Genomic DNA, 25,859 nt, shown 5'->3' on the forward strand with positions numbered 1-25,859 from the left:
CCTTACAAAAAACGTCAAAACTCACGCATGGGATTTAGAATGTATTGCCCAAAAAGTAGGTTGATCTATGTCTCAACTACTAATACTGTAATATGTCTTCTTCTCCATCGATGTACAGGTTGTCATTTTGATCTTGGGCTGGCTTCAGGCATTCTCGCATTAACAAATAGTCAGATGCATAGAGCTCTCAACGAATCAGAGTCGGACTTTGAAAATCTGAGGCTTTGGCCTTTCGAGCACAGACCACTGACAGGTTGGGGAGGGCGCTCTTCAAGCTATGCTGGTGATTGGGTAGAAGTTTTCATTGGGAGCCGCACCATAGTTCAGGACGTCATCATTCAGCAGTGCGATGATGTACGGATTCTTTCGTTCAACCTGACGGCTATGTCAGATGATGTCTCACACATATTTCACTTCGTGAGTGCTTGATTATCTAGACATTTTCCAATAGGAAATCAATTTCAGAGAAAGAAGTTAAATGTTGCCGGAAATCTCCCAAAGAAGTGGTTGTGTATCTTTTTGTTTTCCAACGAGATGAATCTTGTCAAAAATTAAATCTCAAATTACTGTAAACTTTACTTAAACATTTGGCTGATCTTTTAATTTTTCGTTTTTCGGGGGGGGGGGGGCTTAAGACCGAAAGGGAAAATAAGAATATGTGTGGTGGTGGTCGGTGCGCTATGCGACTTTATTTTTTTGGTGTATCTCTGTATGTTATTTGATTTCCGCCGTATTACTACGTCTTCCTAGACTCATTTTGTGCGATGTGTTTTTGGAAGAGGAAATGAATACTCCTTTTATTTAGATGTATCAATTTGTCTCAATCTACACTACATGTATAGGATATTTCAGATTGCGAGACGGCGATGTGTAAAGTATCTCTCCCGGAAAGAATCATAGCTACACGATACTGGGTACTACCAACTGACTGGAACGACAAATTGTGTTTCCGACTGGAGCTTTTAGGATGTCATATACTTGGTAAGAGTTTTTAAAGATTTTTGTATACAAAATCGACTTTTCAACTTGTTACCCTTATTGCAAGCTACGATGCACAATGTCCCTCACCTCTAATATCTCGACTCAGGCCGTAATACCCGTTGGACACGGAGAATCAATTCGATTGTGCCAGGTGCTGACGCAGTTTTTTGTTTTGTTTGTTTTACCTGACTGCTAAGAAAGCAACCAGGGGACCGAAGGCTTTAACTTTTTTTTCCGAAGGACTTGATGATAAGGATTAAAGCCTTACAAAAGACACTAGTGCATCCCCTTGGTTTCGAATCCGGGACCTCCCGGTTTGGAATCCACTGCTTTACCAATGAGCCATCGCGTCTCCATGTTCTACGTCAGTTCTATGCAGAAAAAATTAGGCCTCGTGCGCAAATAGCATTATCCACCTCGATGTTCTCTTTTCGCAGACTGTGCGTCTCGATACTGCGAGGAGAACTGCTCATCGGCGTATCTTTCCCCTGAAATAGCGACGGAAATAGCCTTGGACCAATCAAGAACATTCCCACCTCGTGCTATGTGCCATCAGGAAATCAGATTGCCAGCAGGCCAATATGTGGTGTTCATTTTCCATGGATTTCAGGTATTTCAAGATTTTCATCTTTTAAAGCCTGTCTGCTCTAGTTTGGCCAGGGAGGATTAGACCTCCCAGCGTGGTCACTGACAGGGGGTTATTTCATCAACCCAGCTCTCAATTAACATAAAAAAGAGGAACATGGGGGACCAACGGGCACCGCTTTAGGCATTGTTTTCGATATAGAGGGAGCAAGTAGCTACAAGTAGTGCAGTGGGGCTTTAACGCCATGTTTGGTGATATCAAAACATTACTTTAAACATGATTCCTAAGTAAAGGGAGATGACAAATTTCAATTTTTCCAGATTTAAAGCAAATAATAAATATATTAACATGTAGTTTTAAGCTTCTAAATATATTGTATTATCTTGTAAAATGTAAGATGAGATGAAGTTACATTTTAACCGTCCTCATTAACAACAGCATGTCCTTTGTCGACAGCATTTTTTCCGTGTATTTGGTTATTTTGGGGGCAAGTCCAATCTATTTTTTCTCATACTCGGGCCACATCTGAGATTTAGTAAATTCGCCAATAGCCCTATCTAGAGATTAGATCAGACCAAATACGACGTTACGCACAAAGTTGGAATGATTTTTCTTATCTCTCGTCATAGAATGGCTGTGACAATATGCTTTATTTTTGATAGACACGCTTCATATCTTATCAGAACTTTAGAGATGAATGTCTATGAATCTTCAGATTGATCAATTGAGCTCAGAGAACAATAAAACTTTATCTATCAAGAATATATCATAGTGTCATGACTCAAACGTACTTGGTTACTTGAAATTGAACATGCCTAAATACCATAACTCTTTGGATTTTCCCTTCTCAAAAGTTCTAAAATGCAATAAAGTACTTAAAATTGCAGAAAATTGCGACGAAACATGTTATTTTCTCCCTTCAAGTCTGAGGTTGACAGGAGCGGGAAGTCGGATGGTATTCTCTCGATCAGTGACTCGGTCGGTGAGACGGACGTGTCCTTTGACCTCAGTCACGTCCCATCTGTCTTTGTCTCATCATCTTCAAATCCATCAGTGACCTTATTGTCAGGATTGCTCACCGGGATCTCAAGCGCCATAGTTGTCTATGGTTCTGTAGGTATGTTGGCACCGTCGGATGTTTCCTAAGCCTTTTAATTATATACTGGGCCTTCTCATTTTGGAGAACCAAGAGATTTGATTATGAACATCAAAAGCAAAAATATGAAATGATCAAATTAGGCATGTTAATCGCATAACCTTTTGCTGGTTTAAAATACTGCACCTACCGTCCGAATCTTCATTTTTGGGAAAAACGCAAAGTTAAGATTAAGATTGAGAGCTAATATCGCGGAAATATTTAGGTTTTATGACACAGATCCTATGGAGAGAGGGGGGGATTAATTAAGGAGCTGTAAGGTTCGTTTTGTTAAAATCCTATACACAGTGAGAAATTTCTGAATAAATCTTACTAGCGGCTTGATTCCCCCGAAAAATATATTGACATAAAATTACGTTCTATTGTGAACATTTTTGTAATTTACCTTTTCAGGTATATACAAATTATATTCTTGTAGTGATTGTATGTAATGACTTGAATTTTATTAAAGATAAACCCAGGTGTAGCGAAAGAACTGAAGGTACATCTGAGGATTATTTCTCCTGCAAGCAAAGCTCCGGGTTTCTGATGTCTCCGGGCTACTTCGATTCATATCCTTCCAATCTGGACCTCTCCTGGGACATCGCCACCAAACCATGGACTCAGATCAGTCTGCACTTCGTCGAACTCGATGTCAAGTCCTTGGAAGAAGGATGCAATGAGGACTACGTGATCATCATGGATATGTCATCTCAACGTTCACTTGGGCGATTCTGCGATCAGAAGAAACCCTCTGGATTAGTTGTGTCGTCATTGAACCGAATGGAGATCAGGTTCCATTCCGACAGCATCAGAAGTGGTGACGGTTTCTTAGCTGAATACTCGTCATATATTCTTATTCCTGATATGATCAACAGTACAAGCAGTAAGTTTTTCGGATTTTTTATTTGGCAGATTTTCTGTACGATCAACAACAACAAAAGGAGTTTCTTATATATAATACCTCGATCTTTAACAAAAATGGTACAAATGGTATTGGTAACATGACACAGGAAAAGCGTTTTGTGTAGGATGATGACCGCGGAGCAATTGTCACCGGATCAACCATTGCCATTTTGACCAATTTCAGCCAGGGCTTATGTGTTTTAACCGTTTGTTTTATAACTTTATATCTTTTAAAAAATTCAAATCATAGATCACACATGTTCTGATGGATGGGATGTTTTCCATGGCTCATGTTACCGACTCTTTATCAACTCAGAAGCAAGTACATGGAACGAGGCAGAACTGGTATGCCAGGAAAACCCTAAGGGTCATCTAGTCAGCATTCGGGATCAAGACGAGATGGTCTTTCTACATTATATGATCTCTTCCCAATGGGAAGTGACAGAGACCGAGACGTATATAGGAAAGTATTGGTGTACCTAAAAGTATTGTTTCCAGTTTGCATGTGGCACTTTAACACATAACACACATTATACCCTAAATACTAGCATGAACTATGTCTCGAGACCTGGTACTATTTGGTCTCTGTTTAACATCTTGATCAACGCCACTGTTTGTGCTTCATGACGATCTTGAACAGTCAGAGAGACGGACGTGTTTTGAGGAAAAGGGATGTCCTTCATTTAGCAAGACAGTTCCGCAGTGATGAAGACGTCTTACTTTTTAGCCATGCTACTCACTCAACCGCTGCACGCATCACTATGAAGAAACATGACAGAACTGAATTAAATAAGAAAATCATTTATATAGAATCCCCAAAGTATGTTGATAGTATGAAAATTTGTACTCGTGATCTGTTATATTTGTACAGACACTTGATTTTTTTGAATAAAAATAAGAATTCACGTCGCTTGGACACAATTGATATCATTTGCATTAAAAATCGGAACAGCCACTGTCATACATTTACGGCTTTACGCAGGGTCGTATTGGGCAGCTTGGCTCTGATCACGGTGTTTACTGATTGCGAAACTTTCTCGTAAACGGAGGGTTTACATTGTCCTCCAATAACGACCGTCTCTCTGACTGTTCAATTGACCCCTCTTGACTCTTCGTGCATTGTGCAATTGCGAGCTCTTCAGGTATTAAAAAATAATTGTCAAGATTGTTGAAGCATGGTCGTGCAAGCAGTCCTTGCAGTCCTTGCAAGAAGAGTCCCAAATGGACCAATCGTATTGCTTCTCTGCTGTTCAGATGATGTAAATGTCTTTATTTATTATAGATTAGCAAAGCATTTTGATATTTTAGGAGGAAAAATCTATAAACTTTTGGAAATATTTGACGACTGAACTGTTTGCACATTTTGATCGTAGGTCTCGGCAGAAGAGATGAACGTGGAGTTTTCTATTGGAATGACGGCACCCCTATGTCTTACACAGATTGGTACAATCCTCTACAGTAAGTCACGTGATGGAAAGTGATTTTTTTTTAAAATTAATTTGTGATATGTTAAACCTTATGTTTCTTGTATCTTGTTTAACAGCTAACCCTTAGGAAATGTAGTACTTATTATTATCATCACAAAGTAAATAGTACTATTTATTTCCCTAAATTTTATTCATTTTTCAGAATCATTTCTGTAATTCAGCTCAGTATTCTTTGTACGAAAAAGAATGAACAATTTTCTTGTTTAGTCAGCGAAATAAAGTCGAAGGCGCATAACGAACCACGAGGTGCAGGTGTACCAAAGCATCCCATGAACACATTATTTGGAACGATAACCTTCTCATATTGCTCCTTACATAATGTATTTTTCGTAGAATCCCATAGAAATGTGTTTTTTGGCACGTGCATGCTTTGATAAGAGGAAGATTTTAAAAACTATTTTCGTATTAAAAGTTGCATTCTAAAATTAGCTGACCGCTAAAATAACGGAATTTTATCTTTGACTGCATTTCTTTAAACGCCTAAAACAGTGTATTTTTGTTTTAATTTGCAGAGGAACGGAAGGTGACAGGCAGCCTAATGGAGGTTCACTTGAAGCATGCACAATGCTAGTCTTCGATTCAGCCACTTCGACAGATCGGTCGACCAATCTGTGGCATGACGTAGCGTGTGCATCTCCTGAAACAAAGCAGTTCATATGTGAAACAGCAGCATCCGGAGCACTTGGTACAGTAATTAAATCTAGTCACACACATATGCACCCTCACACACCTACACACACCCACACTCAGCTCAGTATTGTAATGTACTGTATCGAAAAATGTATCCAATGTAAAATATTACATTGATGCACATAAATATGTATGTTTTGAAGATGAGATAGAAAACAATAAATCAATTATCAATTAATTGCGGTGCTAATTAGTTCCAAGTTTTGGAATGTGCATACAAAATCAAAGATGGTGAAGTTAAAATTAAAAAGAAAAGTTTCATGGTTTGAAAAGGGTATGAGTATGCTTATGAATAAAAGATACACTGACACACCCACACCCACCCAAGCACATTTATGTATGAACAAGACTTGACTCTTATTTGCAAAAAGCCTACGTATCGTTTCCATGCTACATTCTACATACGTTACATACTTTAGTTTAACATTTCTCTCTTCGAATTGATATTGCTGTTATACTTTGAAATACATAATCCGAATGTTATAGCAATTAGTTTTACTTTGTTTACTATCATGATTTTCACAGATCTATCAGGGGAATTACTAATAACCTTACCGTCAGGAGGTAAGATACTTCTCTATGCTTTTTTGTTTTTAGATAGCACGAAATAGTCATATATATTTAAATTTCATTTCTGATCAATAATTTCGCACTTTCAATTGAAAGTCTTCGAGTGGAATCTGTTCTTTATGTGTAAAATAACAATTAGAAGTGCTATAGTAAGAACAGTACGTATACTCATATTTATAATATGTTTTGTTTAATTTGTACTACTTATAATGTGCAAATATATATATATATATATATGCAACATATTAATGTTACCTATACACCCTTTTCCTATTCACCAGACATAGACACCTTGCTTTCGTAGTAGATCCGTCCAATTAAGTTGTTTACACTGCATTAATACGCATGTCACATCTTTACTACAATATTTTAACAGAAGCTTGTATGTTTGTCATAATTACATGAAATTAAGACTCCCTTGTTATTACGTATCTCCAGTTCAATTGCCCGATAAAGTGAAGTAGAAAAAACTTGTCATTCTATCAATTCATATAGACTCTGTCAGCAACTGCGGGACTGGACTTTTCCGATGTTCTGCGGGTGAATGCATCAGTAAGGCCGTTGTTTGCGATGGAGTAACGGACTGTTTATACGGGAGCGATGAAGATAGTTGTCAAGAAGGTATAGATCAAATCAAATCAATTCACTTATGAAATCTACAATCTCAAATTGTCATGACTCCATACATTTAAAATTATATAATTGCTGTCCATAATACTCCTCTGTGTTACGTTGCGGTGTGCACATAATTTCATTGTTATGGGCGGCCAAAAGGGCCAAAATTAATAAACGAAAATAAACAAACAATGATAGAAATAAACAAAATACTAAAAAATCATCAAGAACAGTAATAAAGGAAGAAGCCCGGGGACAACTTCGGATAAGGATATCTAAAAACTATCCCTAGAGCCTAAACTCCTAAATGCAAGAGTGTCGCAACATTGACACTTTTTCTTTCGCATTCATATTAAAATTTAGCATTGAAAGAAATTGATTAATAATTGAGGAACAACGTAGGCAAAGAATTATCAAAAGTGAATAAGAATGATGACTCGATTTATGGGAAAAAGTAATTGACTGAATGATAATATTGAACTTTTTCTTTTCTGATTCAGTTTGTAATTCTGATCAGTTTCGATGCAGTGACGGGTCATGCATATCAATATCCTTCTATTGCGATTCCATCCCGCATTGCCAGGATAACTCTGATGAAATTGAATGTGGTAAGTGAGAAAAATTGTTTTTCTTTTAAGCCAAATTAATGTTCCAACACCCCGATTACTGTTTTTATTATTATTATTATTAATTATGTGGTGGTGGTGGTTATTTTACCTGACTGCTAAGAAAGCACACATGCTTGTGGGTAAGCAACCAGAAGGCCTTCTGTCGATTCCAAAGATATTAGGTCAAGTTCCCGTCCCAACAAAGTCATGTTAGAACATAGGACTATCAGAGGTATACAAGAATGCAAGCAATACCTATCCGGTATACCCAGGGTTGATGGCTTAAGAAAAACAAAATCACCCAATTGCTATCAATCAAAGAACGGGGGCGGTAACGACTATATTTTCTTATAAAAATACAGCAACTACAGGTGTAATTTAGATCGAATTTAATTTTGTTTTTCTTTCAGCCTTACCGCCTTGTACTGAAGATGAGTTTGCATGTAACAATGGTCAGTGCATCCCAGCCAGTAAAAGATGTGATTTCATCCGCCATTGTCACGATTCATCAGATGAAGATGGCTGTGGTAATAATTATATTTCAAGTACTAGTAATTTAGAATGTTAAATTGTTTGGTGACTCTCTGTAGCCATGCAGGCCCTATTTTATCATATTTATGTCAATCTGGTGTTAATTGGTTCTAGGTATAGATACGATAATTTTAAGTTTTTAGTGTTTGATCTTATTTGTCCGAAGCTCCCTTTGATGGTAATAGGATAAGGGGCACTTATGTATTCCAGACCAATTATATTACTGAACTATAGCGGACGATGTAGATCTAACAATAAAAAGAGAGTTTTATGGTAAAAGAGGAAATCGCCGTATTTTCTATGTTCGGTCATTAAATTATTATGACATTCGACATTAACAAAAGTTGTTCAATCTCAATATCTTGCCGTGAAATAATTTATTAGAAAATGCAGACAAGGCATCGTGACTTAGTATAAAACAAAAGTTCAAATAGGAATACAATTTAAACATAAATACCTCTTTCTGATCAGGTTAAATCTGATTGCATTTTGAATTCGTGGTTCTCTGTCAGAATATGTCCTGGAGATTTTCGGCAGATCTTGTCAACTTTAAACTATTCTAACGACGTAAGGCAAAACTATTGTAAAACTGTAAAACTATTCTATTCTAGAGATTTGGGGCAATTTTTTTGTCAACTTCAAAATATTCTATTTTATAAGGAGATGAATTCAAATTCTACCCTCCACACTTTTGTGACCCCGTGGAAGACCAGCAGCAACAATACAGTTGCCGCTGAAAATGGGCTACCTGCCGTATTTTGTCCTTTTCCTCTGTATGATTACTTTGTATGTATTTTATCTGATTGTATTATACGGAAATAAAAACAACATCAAACAACAACAACACTATCATAATAGAAGCCCAAGCACAAGTTTATGCTATTCTATCCCCTTTTCCCCCGACACAGTGTTGGAGCTTTCTCCTTCTGCCTTCCAGTGCTACGACGGTTCGCTTTTTCCAAGGCAGGTTCATTGTGATGGTGTGATCGACTGCATAGGAAATACAAACGAGGACGAATCTGAGTGTGGTGAGTATCACTCTGTGATCTCATGCATCACCAAATCCAATCCGAATTACTACTACCCGGACAACTACTGAGTATTAAACCCGGTCAAAGAATTTTTTTTTTATCTTAGATACAAAAAAATCATCCAGCTTCTAGTTGTAACGTGATTAATTGTCTGCATTACTGATCAATGTTACAAATATATTGATCCTACCTGAACGTATATTATAGGAAAGGCGAGATGGTCTTTAGACAAAGCATACTTTTCACCGTATTGTCGATCTTTCCCAAAGTGTTACCTTATTATAAAAATGATAGCCTACATTATGCATCATTAGACTAATACCCTATACCGGTTTACTAACATATTAATATTTATGTATGTTTCTTTCTTGGGGACCGTGTGACGAGTGATTCCATTAACATGTTATTAATGAATGAATTGCAATACTTTGAATCCAGTCTGCATACATTACTTGTTGCTATGTCGGGCGAGCCCGGGCAAGCTTTCAATTTGTCAAGAACACCCTTTCTTTAAAAGTATGAACACTTTTGAAAATGTTAGTAAATCGATTTATTGGCCAAACTAAATGTTTCGATTATCCACTTCTTTTGCACAGCTTATAGCACTCTGGGTGATGCCTGCGATTCGGCTACATATATCACCTGCAATAACGGAGCATGCGCGTCACACACAACACGGTGTCTTCATGAACTAGATGAATATGGCTTCTTCACCGGATGTCGTGACGTCACACATTTACGAGCCTGTGGTAGGCGCCATTTTAATTTCAATGACTTTCAATATTTACGAGTGTTAAAATGCTCAATCCAAACGCTTTATTATTGATTTTCCTTCGTTTTTGGCATCATGATAATTTTGTATTCGAGTTTAAAGACGACTTTGAAGTGTAGGGCATTTTTTGCCGTTGCGAATGTTGCCTAAAAATTATCAGTTATAAGAGTCGTGGTTTTCAAGAGTTCATGTACAGCTGTAGCGAGAATTTAAATTCAGTTATGATGAGTACAAGACTGATTAAGTAAAAGAAGGGCTTTATGTTTTTTTCTTCTTATAGGAATTCGCAGGTCATTTTACACATTTTCATTGCTATTTTTTTCACACATATTAAGCAACCGAGTATCTCACACTTTGTTCTCAATAAATATTCTTTAAAAATTAATATTCATTTTGTACAGGTAATTTTGAGTGTCCAGAGACATATCTGAAGTGCCCCTCTTCTTACTGCATCCCCCTCCGATATCGATGCGACGGGAAAATGGACTGCCCCTCCGGAGAAGATGAAGCCTTTTGCGGTGACTTTGGTTTACGATTTTCATTAGATCAGATAGATAGATCCAATGTATAATAAGATGTGTATACACTAGTCGATTTGGAATTTGAAAGAAATTTGCAGTAACAGAGCCACTGTTAAGGATTGCAGAAACATATTGACATGTTAGGTTGAATGATAGCATTGATTTGGGGGTTCGAAGTCGAGAATTTAAAGTTTTCTTTTAACCTTTACTTACGTCGTAGTTGTATAGCCCGAGCTATGTTGTGAAACTGGGTTTTTAGAACTATTCTTTGCCATATTTTCAAATTCATTTAGCAGTTTCTTAGGTCCTTAAAAGAAAACGAAAAGAATCTTGAAGCCGTTGGTATATCTATCCCATGATAAATGCAAGCTGGCACATGGAGATTAATTATGTGGTATTTAAAGAGTTAATGTATTTTTCTGTGTCATATCTCTGAACCTCCATCCCTGGAAACATCGAACGTAGATGAGTATGAATGCCCGGATGGATCATACCGATGTCATAGGCAACACTATTGTATCAGTCTTGATCACGTGTGCGATGACATCATACACTGTACTGAACAGGACGATGAGGAATTCTGTGGTATGTGATATTCACTATTTTGGTGGTAATTACACAAATGAACATATGGTATCATCTATACTTCTGTACAACAAATTACTTGTAAATTGTATGTCATTACATTTAGGCTTGTGTACATTGTAGTTACAAATTCAAGCCACTTGATCTTTCAACAACGAAACAACAACAGCATCAACGACAGAATAAATAAATAAATCAGTGAATATTGATCAAGTAGTATAGATTCGTTACAGTACATTAAAAACTTACATTACTACACAAAAAACTGTTTTAAAAAAATGACAATTTGTTAATATTGGCATGATTGGTATAAAGAAGAAGAATGGTAGTATACACGAGTCGTTTAATGTGTAAAAAATACCTTGACACCAGTAGGATACTGGTATTACATAATACTTTTAACAATAGAATGACAATATTAATCTACATTTTCACGTAATAGTAAATTAATTTCAAATGTTTCTATTTTGAATTAACATGTTAATGAATTGGATTTTGTTTTTACAAAAGATCAATGCCCCCAAGGCTGTGAGTGTGATGCACTATCCTACTCCTGCCATCCGGACCAGATCGATTTTAGGCTCCTTCCCCGCCAGCTCAGAAAATTGTAAATAATATATAATATATATATATAGTCAAACCTGTCTATAGCGGCCACCCAAAGGAAACACAAAAATGGTATTTGTAGACAGGTTCCTAGTACATGTTTCAACGAGAAACCATTTCGAAGGGAAACAAAAAAACGTGATCTTTGTTGCCAGGTGGTCAATTAAGCAGGTTTGACTGTATTTCACAAGAATTTATTTACAAGGTTATGCACTTAAGTACACGCAATTGTGGTATAGGTAATATTTGAACTGATTTATTTTTCTGAAAAGATGAAATATGAAAATGTATGGTTTCGGAGCAGTTATGACGTCAACATATCAAATAAATGCTTAAACAACTCTTTCACAGAAATGAACTGATTTGATTTGACTCGAAGGTTATTGCTTTTATGTTAAGCATGAAGACAAATCTGATGAAACATATTTTTTAATATATTTCATTCCATGTTAGTGTCCATTTTTGAAAGTGCGGGTGTACTCAGGCATTGGAACAAAATACGTTTAGTCCCTAAACTCTCCTTGATTATGCAGTGTAGACTCATCCATATTACACCCATCATCTTCTTTAGATCTGTAATCTGTGACGAGCTAGATGGCCCGTGCGATTCATCCTTAAGTATTGTGACGAATGATGACGTCACAGAAGGGACTAGTTATCAACTCATGCCCCTGTTGATGCCATATTTGATTTCTTTGTAAGTATCTGTTTAATTTTGTTTATAATTCATTTTATTTTGGGTATAAGTATTTTAGGTGATTGTTTTCTTAAACTTAAGCAAATGATTTCGAGTGGGTCTGGGCCTTATACCTTAGTCACACAGCCAAACCAACTCCACTTCGATTCCGATACGAAAGATTCTTGGCCACTGCTGGTAATAACCCTTTTTGTTCGGTCTGTGGGCGGTCTTGTTGGTGTGATCGAGGTATCTTATATTTCGGCTTATATTAATATTTTGTAATATTTTCTTTTTAAATCATAATTGTTACTATTGCTATAACGATACCAAATTATTAATATTATTATTATTAATATTATAATTGTTGCTGCTAGTATTATTATTATAATTAGAAGGACTTGTATTGGCGTAAACCAGTATCACAACGAAAATGCATTGGAAAGCAATGTGTGATATGTCATTTCCTTTTTTTTTAAAGACTTAATGACGATATAAAAAGAGCATAACGACTTTCGTTAATGGTTTGATTTATCAGCCCGATACAGAGAATAGGACTACCGGTTTTAATTTTTGAATCAATTACAGGTACTTGGAAGCGTCATTTCTGGAAGAAATTCAACAAGGTTCATTTCTGGGAAACAAAAATCTTTTGAATTTGTAAGTATGATGCCTACCTTTTCAATCCTGTGTATTGTGTACTAGAGGTTTTATTTATAAAAACAAATTATTTCAATCTGGACAACAGAAATCCAGATTTACACCAAAATTGTTTAATTTTCAGGTTCTGGGTTTCTCTTTTACTTTTCTTCAAGGCTATGTGAAAGATACCAGTAGCCAGAGTTAATTTATTGTTACCCTTTTAGTGATGGTTCTGCTTAATCTTAAATAAGTTCATGAATTGTAAAATCATCAATTAATAAATTACACATGAATTGTTAATGCATTACAGAAGCCACAAATAATAAAACAGGCATTCGATCATTTGTTTTGGTAATTTACTGGCATTTCACTGAGAACGTCGATTTAGAGCCACAGTGCTCCAAATGAACATGCGGGTGATGATCGATAAATCTACCGAACCTGCAATCCTTGTTAACATACAGCCGCAAAGTTTGGTTGTAAGTCAGTGTGTATGGCTACACGGACGGTTCTCCAAATATCTAAATACAGCACGACCACTGTGCTTATTTTGGTCACACTGTGGAAACTAGGAGAAGCTAATATTAATAGCTAACGAATATTGATACCCGCACAGTAAAATTTATCACACTTTGGCTACCGAAAACAAAACTGTGGAATATAGATACCACAGTGCGGTAAAACTGAATGGGACCACTGTGGCCATTGGAAAACTGTAATGTAGATACCACAGTGTGATGAGAATGAATGTAACCAATGTGGCCACTAAGATAATGGTTGAATATTGGTACGGAAGCGTGACGAGATTGGATATAAACACTCTGGTCAGTAGAATTGTGGGATATAGTAGTAGATCCATGGATATAGGTACCACGGGGTGATTGTAATCACGCTGTGTCCACCAGGAGGGCAGAATAATAATTGTTGAATATGGGTTCCACTCCAGGATCCTATGGAATGTAATCATACTGCGGCCAAAGTAAGAATGTTACCACGTGGGAATCAGAAGGGGCACGGGCACGTTGTTTGAAGTACGACCAGAGTTGATTCGGAACACATCCAAAGTGGCAAAATCATCTCGGAAACATTAGGTAAAGTTTATCAACCGTTATGCTGAGATCTATTTATCAATGTATATACCATTGTGTTTTAATATTTAATTTCATTACAGGAATCTGGCGAGGAACCGTATTCGCAGTCTTTTTCGAGGTACTTTTGATGGTCTCCATCGTATGAAAACGCTGTAAGTATCTGCCTTTAAACTCAAATGTTAAGCGAGGTGCAAGTCCATAGGATATTATTTTATTATTAACAATATAGCTTCAAAGCTCTCACTCCCACGTTTTGACTTGGATGGATTTTCTCCGTTGATCTCAGTGAAGTCCAGCTACACAAGACTCCGATAAAGCTTTATTGATAGCAGGAAACATCGCTTCTACATCTGATTTGATTTCATACAGTAAAATTATTGTCTGTGCTTTGTAATTTGATTCTCAGTAGAAGAGACTTATAATAAATAGACTGCACTCTATTTGTATTAATCTCTTTTAGAAACCTTTCAGGAAATCCACTCACGGTTGTCAAGGCGGGAGCATTCGGGAATCTTACCCTTCTTCAAGAATTGTAAGGACCGTAATTTGATTAAATAGTACTTACCGTAAATTTATCCTAGGGAACACTGTAACCTATTTTGTATCGATATAGTATTAAAATAATATAACAATTAGCATGAATAATTGGGTCTCATTTGCCCAGGGTAGCTAAATCATTATTAATACTGCTCTTCCTGTGCAACTTTCAATACCCCAGTTATTGCCAAGTACCCATTAACACCTGGATGGATAGTGGCAAATGTGGATTAATGTCAGGCTTGCTAAAGGACGTTAGATTCGGGCTGGTATTCGATTCTTCTACCCATGGATTTAGAGCCAAGAGAATCAACCACTATACACCGATTCGGTTTGGGGGTTTTATGTACCTGTCCGCCGGTGGCGGCGCTATAACTGGGGGCTTCTCCGATCCAGCTAACAGTACAGAGAGCTCGAGAGCGGTTACTAGCTAGCGGAGCAGCGACCCTGGCCGGCCTGGGCGAGGTTCGGTATAGGTATAGCATACCCGTTGAGCGATCGATTCTATTAGCTGCAGTCAGACGCCCCCCAGTTATGGCGTCACCTTATGAGGGCGCACTTCCACCAGAAGTCGCCCGAATCGGTGTATACCACGGCATATAAATCGCAAATTATAACTTGGTTGACCGCGTTTATATTTCCAAGATAGAATATTGCCATAATAATTACAAACGCTTACTACTTGTACACTTAAAACCTGTGTAACTTTCCAGAAATCAATTCCAAGGCAATTTCAATACCCTATTGTGTACTCGATAGAAATCATGCTCTTATTACATGTAATACATGGTACGGCGTGATTAGGGACTTTTAGATTTGCACATTGACATAGCGGACTGCTACGTGTGACATCCTTTTAAGGCACTGCCCTTTTAAGGCACTGCCAGTGCCTTAAAAGGACGTCACACGTAGCAGTCCACTTTGTCGATGTGCAAATCTAAAAGTTCCTATAATCGTGTTCCTATACGATTCCATAAGCGATGACCTAGGATATATTGCTATCGCCTGAGGTCGATTTTTCGTCTTCAGTATGCGATCGTGTTAAACGAATGAAAATGATGATTTTACGGATTTCTTTGCAGGGATCTTCGTGGGACTGCCATCACCGTTTCAACAGACACGGGACGTGATATATTTCATGGATTGGGGAACCTACAGAAAATGTTCGTTTTTTAAATCTAATATAAATGAACTAGATAGACCGTACAATAATTGCACAAAGAAACAGAAATGAGAAAAGACCAAGGAATGTAATGCGTTGTAGCCAATGATAATTTGATGTAACATTTTTGACAATTCGATAACAGTTTGAAAAAAAGTTTGGTCTTGAGGAAACTGTCAGGAAACGTCGAAAATTGGAGCTGTGAAATCAACATCTTATTTGCTAAAAATTAATCATGTACCTGCAAAAAGTTCGTGTTTGGATTACTATAATAACGTCCCTTTTCCCCTGTATACTTATATTTTCATATTCCAAATTCCAACTTCCAGAAACAGAGTTCTTTTGATCATTTCATGCAACTAACTGCTTCTTCACTAGACTGAGAATAAGCCTATATTCAACTAAAATTACTATTGTTATAGGAAACTGTATACGCAAGAAAAGGTCACGTATCAGAATATTTTTGAGGAAATGGTTGTAAGACTCATCAGAAATGTCATCTTTCCTCATTATCCTTTGTTTTTACTTAAGTGAAAGTTGTAGTTAATAGTTAATTTTCAAAATTATCATAATAAAAATGTACAAACAAGGATAATAATGCGATTATGAACTTGCTAAAGATGTCTCAATCTACTAGGGTCCTAGTAAATTTGACGGAGTTTTATTTCATACTAACTATACTTAATATACTTAATTTCATACTTTAATACTATACTCATTAAACTTGTGGACCTTCTAATGTAATATATAATGTGTACTTAATTTTTATATTGGCTTACATTTGCTCTTTCCTATCATTTCTTTTTTAATTTCATTGTTTTTCTTTGATTTGTTACTCTCTTTATTTGTCCATATGCTGTTTTTTAACAGTCTTCTGCACTCAGTTGGACCTCAATTTACAATTTAATAATCTCAATTTCAATTACATTTATATAATATGTGATCAATCAGATATGTGACATAAGTCCGGATAATAGTTTCATTTTATTTCAAGTTATTTAATACATGTAATATTTTGATAGCATTTAATCAGGTGAAGAAAACCCAGGTATAAATATTGAACATGCTAGTTACATCATAATTCTATGTTGGCGTTACAAATGCTCGTGCCTCGCCTTTCTTTATATTCTTATTGTTTATCCTTGATTTGTTGCTCTCTTATTTGTCCTTATGCTATATTTTTACAAGTCTTCTGAGTGCATCAGTTGGTTGGGTGGAAGGACCTTTACGGTTACAGTAATTAAGTTTGCTCTCTTCTTCCCTGGCCGCCATTTTTTGCACTCAGAATATTGCTACAAAAATGTGTATTTGCACAGTTTTTGTCATTCTAATTTTGTATTTACCATGATTATATTGTTTAATTGTTATATTTCTTGAAAGTGCCGAATACAATAATACAATACTTGCAATACCTTTAAAGTCAGCATGTTATTGCTTCTAAACGTAACCAATATATCATATTTCTTTCAAAAGACATGCTGACCGTTACGTCTTTTGTTGTCTCGCTGGATTGGTGGATTCGGTGGGATACAATGCACCACGTGATCAATTCTCATCATGCGAAGAACTCATGGCCAGTGAGGTTCTACGGATTTTCATCTGGATTCTAGGAGGCAGTGCTTTCATCGGAAACGGGTTCGTCTTCGCATACAGGGTATTCAAACAAAAGAAAGACAGAAAAACCATTGTTCAGTCCAGTTTCATCACGAATTTGGCCGTGTCTGATTTTATGATGGGTCTGTACATGATCACAATTGCATCTGCTGATATCTACTACAGAGGAAACTATGCCTTGCATGCTGATGAATGGCAGTCTAGCGCCCTCTGCAAGGTGGCGGGGATGCTTTCGGTCATATCAAGTGAGGCTTCTGTCATGTTTATCATGATGATCAGTGTTGACCGGTGTATTCACATCCTTCTCCCCTTCAAACAAGGACTCCATCTATCTCCCACGGCTGCTCGATGTTCTCAGCTAATCATCTGGTGCATCGGGACTCTGGTTAGCGTCCTACCCGTGGTAATCCCAGCGTACAACAAAGGTAACTTCTACGGACAGTCCGGGGTCTGTTTGGCCCTGCCTCTGACGGTTGATCGTCCTGCAGGATGGCATTACTCAATCTCCTTGTTCATTGGAGCCAATTTTGTAGCCTTCCTTGTGACCCTGCTCTGTAACCTGGCCATGTACATCCGCTATCAGCAGTCCAAACAGATGCTTGCTCAGACAGGTAAAGGTTCCAGAGATGACAAAAGACTGACTGAAGATATCAAGTTGGCATGGAAGATGTCACTGATTGTCGGAACGGATCTAATTTGCTGGTTCCCGATCATCGTCATGGGTCTCTTGGCAGCGGCAGGGAAACTTACTATATCGGCTCAGGTGTATATACCCACAAAATTATATGTAACTAACATTGCATACACAAAGCAAATTCATAAACACTAACTGTTACTGTTTTCTGGCTGAGTGGAATGCAAATATCTCCTTTTCGGTAAGGAGTGCATTTCTTTCATATCTTACAGATTTTCCTTAATACGAGGCAGCAGATATAAGAAAGGCGTTCAATGAGATATCTGATTCCCGTAAAAACGATGATCCAAAACTTTGACCTTGGTTCCATAATCACCATTCATTACCACAATCGAACACAGATTAAAATATTAATGTTAAATTAATTAGCAGATGAGCGAGTGCATTTGAATTTGTTTGTTTACTTTCATAATAGGATCATTGTTGAAATTTGATATTACTTTGTTTGCTCTCGGCTTGTCTTGGAGCTTGTATTTCCATTGAATTCGATTGTTCGATGATCGCTCCCTATTTGCTGAAAGTGTCTTCTTCTCTTTTATTCTTTTGATAGGTGTATGCCTGGACTGCTGTTTTCGTCCTCCCTGTCAACTCGTCTCTCAATCCTTACCTCTATACACTCTCTAGTTTGCATGGGAAGAAACAGAAGGTCAAGAAGTCCGCCGAGTCAGCTACAGAAGAAAATAAAACGATTGGTACGCCATATTGCATTACTAAAACTTTTTGGCCAATCAACAATATTAGGGAGACAGCCATTTTTGGAGGTCAACTTTACAATACAAGTTCTGCATGAACTATCAGTGATAGAATTGTGGTAAATGTTCACCGGATCCTAAGATCTTTGAATCTCTATCTCTCTTTACTCCGAGGCTCTCTCTCAAATAGTTTCCATTCAATACTTCACATAGAGTTTTCCAGCGTTTCATATTTGAATTTAATATCCATATAGGTCTACATTAAAAACATCCACAAACGCGATTGCAAATACTTTCACACCATCAACCTAAGACAATATCAATATGCTTGTGCATCACCTGTTGCAATGTGGGAATATGACAGTGATATATTACGTAACATGATTTCTATAGACAGTACAATAGTATATTGCAATTGCCCGTAAGTTGATTTCTTGAAAGTCTATACGACCGTGTTTTCATGTATGCAACTTCTTTTAAATTCAACGCTCGTTGTCTCCATTTTGTAAAATGTAGAGAGCAGCTTTTGGGACGGAGACGGCTCTTCTACGGCTAAGGCTGCTATTCGGCCCGTCCCGGTTGCGCAGCATCTTGAACACTGGTTGAAAAGTGAATCTCGTGACTTGACCCGACAAGAGCTTGAGGTCATCCGACGAGACATTAGCCAATCACATGCTCTCGTGAGAAAGGCTGGCAAAACCGCGGATGGATGTATAAAGAACATTGTCGTTCACATAGTGAGTAAAGTACAGTATATATTTAGAATTTTTTATTGATATATCATCAATTAATTAGATTTTGATAATGAATAGTGTGGTTTCACCTACTTTATTTAACGGGTGCTGATCCAGCCACTTGGACAGCTATTCTCCCAAAAATGTATTTGAAGAACCAATGTCAATCTCTAACGAAGGCCTGCTTTGACATACTAATAGAAAAATATCTTGTTTCCATTAAAACTGAGAAAAATCTAGTGCAATTTTCCATCATAAAAACATGATATACCAAAGAATTCTGAAAACGTGCTGACAGCAGAATCCATCATCCTCTTGGCCATGCTAGTTGAGATAAATAAAATTCCCCGTCGATCTCTTGATTTCACATCCAAATTATACGATTATCGTAACTTCGATTTTGATATTTACAAAGTAAAACAGATAGCCACAATGACTTGGACTTTGAATAACCAGAAGAAAGTGATGATTTAAACAAAAATCCATAGAAAACTATGTGCTATCATTGTTGCGTGCGTGATATTTTTATTTTTTTATATTTTTTTTATTTCAATCAAACGCAGTCGATATTTTTGTTTCTACATGAATCACACATTGTAATACTCCAAATATAAGCCTGGAACCTCACGTCTTATAATATCATGAATTATAAAGTATACCCACATACATAGACCAACACAACATTAAAGATAAACTTGAGTTCTGGTTTTAAAAAAAATTATCACAGAATCAAACGAAACTTACACTGAATGTTCAAGATTACAAATAAATGTCATTTGCCAAACAACTTTGGTAGAAAATGTATACTGGCTGAGCAATGAGCATAGAAAGATAAGGAAATCAAGGTAGGCCCAACACCATGTAAGTAGTCCCATATACATCTGTCTGTGTACAGTGCTTGTTACTTTACCAAGACTGGGCCAAATTTATTATGATGTTGATGACTCAGAACCTTGCAGTACACACCAATACTTACATGCTACATGATCAACTTTTTCTGATCCATTCCACACCTTTTCTTTCACAATGCAATCGCATGACCAGAACTCAAATTTATCTTTAACACACAAAAATAATCAAAATGTAATCAATAACACACATTGAGATATTTACATGTATTTAATTGAATACTAGGCTAACAAGATCTCTTAATAATTATGCAAAGCACAACTTACCAATTTCTTGTTATTGATATTGTAAACAATTATGATTGTATTAATCATCGTCACTGTAGATTTAAATCGATTTTCATTTCATAGGATGGAGCTAGTAGAATCCAGAAGGCCTTTGTGATTTTAAATCCTCCAACGTTCGATTTGAAATCGAATGAACGGTGCAACGATGTACCTAATCAGGCCGAAATCAATCTCTCTAAGGTTATGGGGTTACTCCAGGAAATACACGAATTGAAGTATTAAATGTGTGTATATATATATATATATACACACACCAGAACATGGCTACAGTCCTCGAGACCAAAGTACCAACACATCGTCTCGCAGGAATGCAATATAAGAACTATCCGATGGTTCACGAGACCGGCGCACATCGAGACTGTCAGCTAGCCCACGAAACCAATACGTCAGTCTTGAGGTCCTTCTAACAATTTATTTACTGAAGGTTCTGGAGAGAAAGATTTGTCCTGACAAATGAAATATATATATATATATGATTAATTAATAGGGTTTCCTCTATTCTTTTCATTGTATCATGCCTTTGAGTCATGCACCCTTTAAAGGGACTTGTTTACATTGATCAGATGAGGGGGGAAAATGGTGCCAAGGTAGTGACTTCAATGCTAGATGTACAATTAAAAATAATCTGAAAGTTTGAGTGAAAACGGACCATTAATAATGAAAACCGATTGGAAAAACCTGATCTGATCGATTCCTAAATTCTCCCAACTATATTATTATAATTTAATTTAATTTATACGAATGTAAATCGTCACAAAGCAATGAATTGGCTCTATATACCATTCCAAACATTTAAGTGTTGAAAAAATATTAAAAGCCTTTTTAAAGTCTTGTTTTTTTTATGGAAAACGGTTGGAAAAATTAAACAATTGGTTGGGATAATTTACTGTTAGAGGGTGTTGCACAGTGACGCCTTCAAAGAAAACCATAAATATCTTTGCGGTTTGAGAATTTTTTTTCAGGATGTTTTGCATGTTAGAGGGTATGGTAGACGAAATATAACTAGTAACATATCATACACAAATTACACAGTAATTTCCATCTACCTTCAACAATGTTACCGGTTCACTTTAAGTGCAAATTATTCGAATAACGAAAAGAACACATATGACGGGATTGTAAGCCATATTTCTTTTTAATCATGCTTTTGATTTATATATACAAGTACGGAAATAAATTACCTTGAAATGGAAAATGAAGTTAAAACTAGAGTAAAAAAAACCGTGTGCAGGAGCAGGCAGGGAGAGGAAAGAGTCACAAAGTCTTCATTTGTTTGGTACAATCTTTGAAAGATTGAAAATCGTTGTTTCCCTTCAAAGTTATAATTCATACATTGTTTGACCTTTTTTTTAAATCCTGTTAGAAAATTTGAACAACGAATCGTAGCTGAACAAAGAATAGTTGCCATTCTTTTCTTTGTAGTAGCAAATTTAAAAATAAAGGGACTTTTTATTTGAGCAGTTGTAAATATAATTGTCACTGATCTATCATCGCACTTGTGTTTTAGTAAAATGTTATTGTATGTATGATGTTGTTGATTGTGAAACTAAAACAAACATTTGATTTATGCTGGCAAAGAGTCATTACTTTTTTTGCATTATATAGTGTATCATTCGATGTCACAATCGGTTAGTAGTTTCTGATAGGCAATGAATGACCACTTGGATCAATTAATCGTTTACTACATAATAATAATTATATAATAATATTCGGTTCTTGTATAGCGCATATTACAATTTAACGTCTCTATATGCGCTTTCAAAGAACTTTTGAAAGTATTACCCCGGCTTTAGCATGGCTGCCATTACGGCGCTCTATCATTTCAACGAATTACTTCCTGCCAGGTACCCATTGACCTTGATTTACATTGATTTATAGAATTATTAGATGTTTTATCTATGTATGTACTTGACTTATCGTTCGGGTAAGTGACCTCATGAATGACTGTTTGTTTTAATAACTGAATGGGTAACACATTCGTTGATTTTTATGATCGTCTAACGACGTGACTGGCAGTTGATACCTTTCTTATCGTGAATGAAATCTTATAGTTGCATTCATTCTGCGTTTCATATCCATTGCCGGTTGTATGGTAACAACATTTCATACCCAAATTATTAATCATATCGCAGCTACTATACAAAATATTCTATTCTGTGCTTGAACAAGAGAAACTTTCCGGAATGCTTGTGCTTTGTTACTGTTTACGGGCTCAGTAAACTTCTATTGAATATCATGCCCAGTGACGATCGGGAGTTGCCATCCTTTTTTATCAGACATTTAATGTAGATACTGTTCATGTAAAGCAAAATGATGGTAGAATGTTGCTTCTAAAAGTAAATATTGATACAATGAATTATACTCTTGTCAATGTGTATGCACCCACACAGAAAAAATTTAGGGAAGGATTTTGTAAGAACTTACAACACACTCTTATTACAAGCGATGAAAAAGAAATTGATTCGAATCTAATATATTGGAACTGTGTAGTAAATGTGCATTATGATGTTCAAGGTACCAGAAGTAAATTTTATAAAAAGTCACGAAACTTTTGTAAATTGTCAAAACGATATTCCCTGTGTGATATTTGGAGAAGAACAAACCCACTCAGTAGACAATTTACATGGCGAAATTTTTCTCTAAAATTAGCATCAAGACTTGACTATTGGCTTGTAAACAAGAACGTTCAGTTTAAAGTGATCAAAGCAGATATTAGACCGGCAATACGTGCCGACCATAATGTAATATCCCTCAGAATTATAATAAAAGAAAATAAGACTGGTCCAGGATACTGGAAAATGAACACCAGTATTTTGAGTGATGAGAAATATCTTAATAGTGTGCGTAATATTATAAATATGGTTCAAGAAAAGAACCATTCTCCCTCTGAAATGTGGGAATTGATGATATTTCTTATAATTATGCTACAAAATTGAGTTGGGAAAATAAATTGACCAAACTACAGAAACTCCTGGATAACTGGAGAAGCAGAAACCTCACAATATTTGGAGGAATCACTGTTGTTAAATCACTGGCTTTAAGTCTAATAGTTCATTTCATGATGGTAGACACGATTCCACCAATGTGTCTGCAGAAATTGAATAAATTAGTTTTCAATTTCATTTGGAAATCCAAAACCGACAAGGTAAAAAGTGTTCTAGGACAATTACCCCCTGGGCAATCACCCCCCGGAAAATTACCCCCCCCCCCCCTCCCCGGAAAACTACCCCCAAAGGACAATTACCCCCTGGAATATTACCCCCCGGAGAATCACCCCCGAGGACAACTACCCCCCAAGGACAATTACCCCCGGAAAATTACCCCCCGGAGAATTACCCCCCGAGGACAATTACCCCCCGAGGACAACTACCCCCGTGGACAATCAGGATTCAATAGCAAAAGATGATCTGACATATTGAAAAATAGCTACGAGCCCATAAGATCCCCTGCATGAACCCATATTCTTTTAAATACTATAGCACGTTGTCTTCCTTATTATACACATTTCCCTTTTATCACAATTTATGCAACACCAGTGCGGTTGCTAATTTCCACGAAGGATGTAAGTTTTACGTAATTGTCCAGCGCTTTTCAAAATGCATAGAAATACATTTCTATGGAGCAGCGTTATTTTAACTTTTTGTTAGTAACGGTACCCTCTTAAGAAATGAAAAGTTTCTCCCAAATCCCAAAGTCTTTACAGACTATTAATTTGTGCATGACTCTGGCTCTCGTCAAGTGCTATGCACACACGTATGGGCACATTTAAGAATAAAAAGGAGAAGACATTTTCAAACTGGTAAAAAATTAGTTTGTAATCCACACACTAGAAACTATTTAAAGTACTGTATGCGGGCACCTTGCCGCCGAATGTACATAAATAAAAAGTAATATATTCGGTTATGACCTTGATACACGAATATGAGGGTATTCGGGCCTCCGGCGTTGCCCTTATTTGCCTTGCTGTCAAAATATTCTCAGCGAGCGAGGAAGGAAGACACTTCAAAATTTTATTTTCTCATGTAATTACATATTTTAACCGTTTCTGGTATTTGATTTTTTTACAAAATAAACGTATTCCAAATCATTCTCTTGCGGCACCCCGGTTGAAAAACCCTGTGCTGGAGTTACAAAATCAAATGAGATGAATTACCAGAGAGCTGATATTTATTTTCTTTTGACATAATAATATTTAATTTTTATATAGCGCTTAATACAAATGTCTCTAAGCGCTTTACAAATATACTATTACCCCAGTCATTGGATTCATTGCTTGCCCGCAAACACTGTGTGCACAATCTCCACTCCCCGGGGAGCATTCCAGCCGGGCGTTACATATAACCTGAAGGCAATTTATATTTCAAAATAATTTAACATACCTTAATTATGGATCATGGCATGGATGAGGACCCATTATACATACAAAGACAAATACACGATCAGCTGATTAAAAAAGTTACAGAGGATGCATAAAGGTAGTCTTACATCCTAATTTCTGTGTTGTGCCATTGATGGTGAGAGAGGCTGTAACGCGTACTCATCTGCGCGCAATGTATTGTTCAATTTCTAAGAAATGTAATTTCTGTTCTTTACTCGGTAGCAAAACTACAGGGGAATTCGGCAACCTCCACCCCCCCCCCCCTATATCGAATGGAATAATTTAAAAAGACTGAAATGAACTTCATGAATATCAAAGAAAATGAAGGTTTATGCAATTTTCTGTAAATAGCAATTTGGAGAGAAGCTTGCGTCAGTACGTCACAGTGTTATACATTCCTCGGGGGTTATTGTCATTGGGGGTAGTTGTCCTCCGGGGGTTATTGTCCTTGGGGGAGAGGGTAGTTGTCCTCGGGGGTAGTTTACCTGGGGGATAGTTGTCCTCGAGGGTAATAATAATAATAACGTTTTATTTACCCAGGGTAGCCACTTCAGTTATCAAACTGCTCTTCCAGCGGGCCCTGCATAACATAATATGTTATTACTACCCTTCTCCAATCTAATATGCTGAGCGCCTAGCTAGAAGACAGAAGGTCCCATTATTATAAGTCTTTGGTATGACTCGGCCGGGGTTCGAACCCACGACCTTCCGTTCATAAGGCGGGCGCCCTAACCACTGAGCCACCATGCCCAGTAGTGTCCATGGGGGTTAATTGTCCTCGGGGGGTAATAGTCCTCGGGAGTAGTTGTCCTCGGGGGG

The 25,859-nt window shown here is 36.8% G+C and overlaps 3 protein-coding genes and 1 non-coding gene across 4 annotated transcripts; 3 read left to right on the top strand and 1 right to left on the bottom strand.

Annotated features, from left to right (window-relative positions):
- The first annotated feature begins 2,491 nt into the window (after positions 1-2,491).
- On the top strand, positions 2,492-4,415 carry LOC115928320 (bone morphogenetic protein 1-like). Its single transcript, XM_030995444.1, has 3 exons — positions 2,492-2,684; positions 3,175-3,588; positions 3,859-4,415. The coding sequence occupies exons 2-3, from the start codon at positions 3,252-3,254 to the stop codon at positions 4,089-4,091; spliced, it is 570 nt and encodes a 189-aa protein (XP_030851304.1). The 5' UTR covers positions 2,492-2,684; positions 3,175-3,251; the 3' UTR covers positions 4,092-4,415.
- Positions 4,416-4,975: 560 nt separating this feature from the next.
- LOC105438397 (low-density lipoprotein receptor-related protein 4-like) lies at positions 4,976-15,004 on the top strand. The gene is made up of 14 exons (XM_030994334.1): positions 4,976-5,066; positions 5,608-5,780; positions 6,311-6,349; positions 6,851-6,976; positions 7,471-7,578; positions 7,989-8,105; positions 9,018-9,137; positions 9,737-9,889; positions 10,314-10,430; positions 10,899-11,018; positions 11,529-11,625; positions 12,196-12,321; positions 14,114-14,185; positions 14,869-15,004. The coding sequence occupies exons 1-14, from the start codon at positions 5,035-5,037 to the stop codon at positions 15,002-15,004; spliced, it is 1,536 nt and encodes a 511-aa protein (XP_030850194.1). The 5' UTR covers positions 4,976-5,034.
- A 2,223-nt stretch (positions 15,005-17,227) lies between these two features.
- On the top strand, positions 17,228-20,885 carry LOC100890442 (G-protein coupled receptor GRL101-like). Its single transcript, XM_030995266.1, has 4 exons — positions 17,228-18,109; positions 18,591-18,732; positions 19,249-19,469; positions 20,726-20,885. Exons 1-4 carry the CDS (start codon positions 17,303-17,305, stop codon positions 20,882-20,884), a joined length of 1,329 nt encoding a protein of 442 aa, XP_030851126.1. The 5' UTR covers positions 17,228-17,302; the 3' UTR covers position 20,885.
- A 4,832-nt stretch (positions 20,886-25,717) lies between these two features.
- Positions 25,718-25,790, bottom strand: TRNAI-UAU. The gene has a single exon. It is a non-coding gene; the product is annotated as a tRNA-Ile (tRNA).
- Between the last annotated feature and the right edge of the window lie 69 nt (positions 25,791-25,859).

Source organism: Strongylocentrotus purpuratus, unplaced genomic scaffold, assembly GCF_000002235.5.
Source record: "Strongylocentrotus purpuratus isolate Spur 01 unplaced genomic scaffold, Spur_5.0 spur5_scaffold_21, whole genome shotgun sequence".
NCBI lineage: Eukaryota > Metazoa > Echinodermata > Echinoidea > Camarodonta > Strongylocentrotidae > Strongylocentrotus > Strongylocentrotus purpuratus.

Coding starts and splice junctions, on each gene's coding strand:
- LOC115928320 (XM_030995444.1), top strand. CDS start 3,252: ATGTCTCCGGGCTACTTCGATTCATATCCTTCCAATCTGGACCTCTCC. Junction 3,589..3,858: donor TATGATCAACAGTACAAGCA/GTAAGTTTTTCG, acceptor TTCAAATCATAG/ATCACACATGTTCTGATGGA.
- LOC105438397 (XM_030994334.1), top strand. CDS start 5,035: ATGTCTTACACAGATTGGTACAATCCTCTACA. Junction 10,431..10,898: donor AGAAGATGAAGCCTTTTGCG/GTGACTTTGGTT, acceptor CATCGAACGTAG/ATGAGTATGAATGCCCGGAT. Junction 11,626..12,195: donor CCCCGCCAGCTCAGAAAATT/GTAAATAATATA, acceptor CATCTTCTTTAG/ATCTGTAATCTGTGACGAGC.
- LOC100890442 (XM_030995266.1), top strand. CDS start 17,303: ATGGCCAGTGAGGTTCTACGGATTTTCATCTGGATTCTAGGAGGCAGT. Junction 18,733..19,248: donor AGAAGAAAATAAAACGATTG/GTACGCCATATT, acceptor TGTAAAATGTAG/AGAGCAGCTTTTGGGACGGA. Junction 19,470..20,725: donor AGAACATTGTCGTTCACATA/GTGAGTAAAGTA, acceptor TTCATTTCATAG/GATGGAGCTAGTAGAATCCA.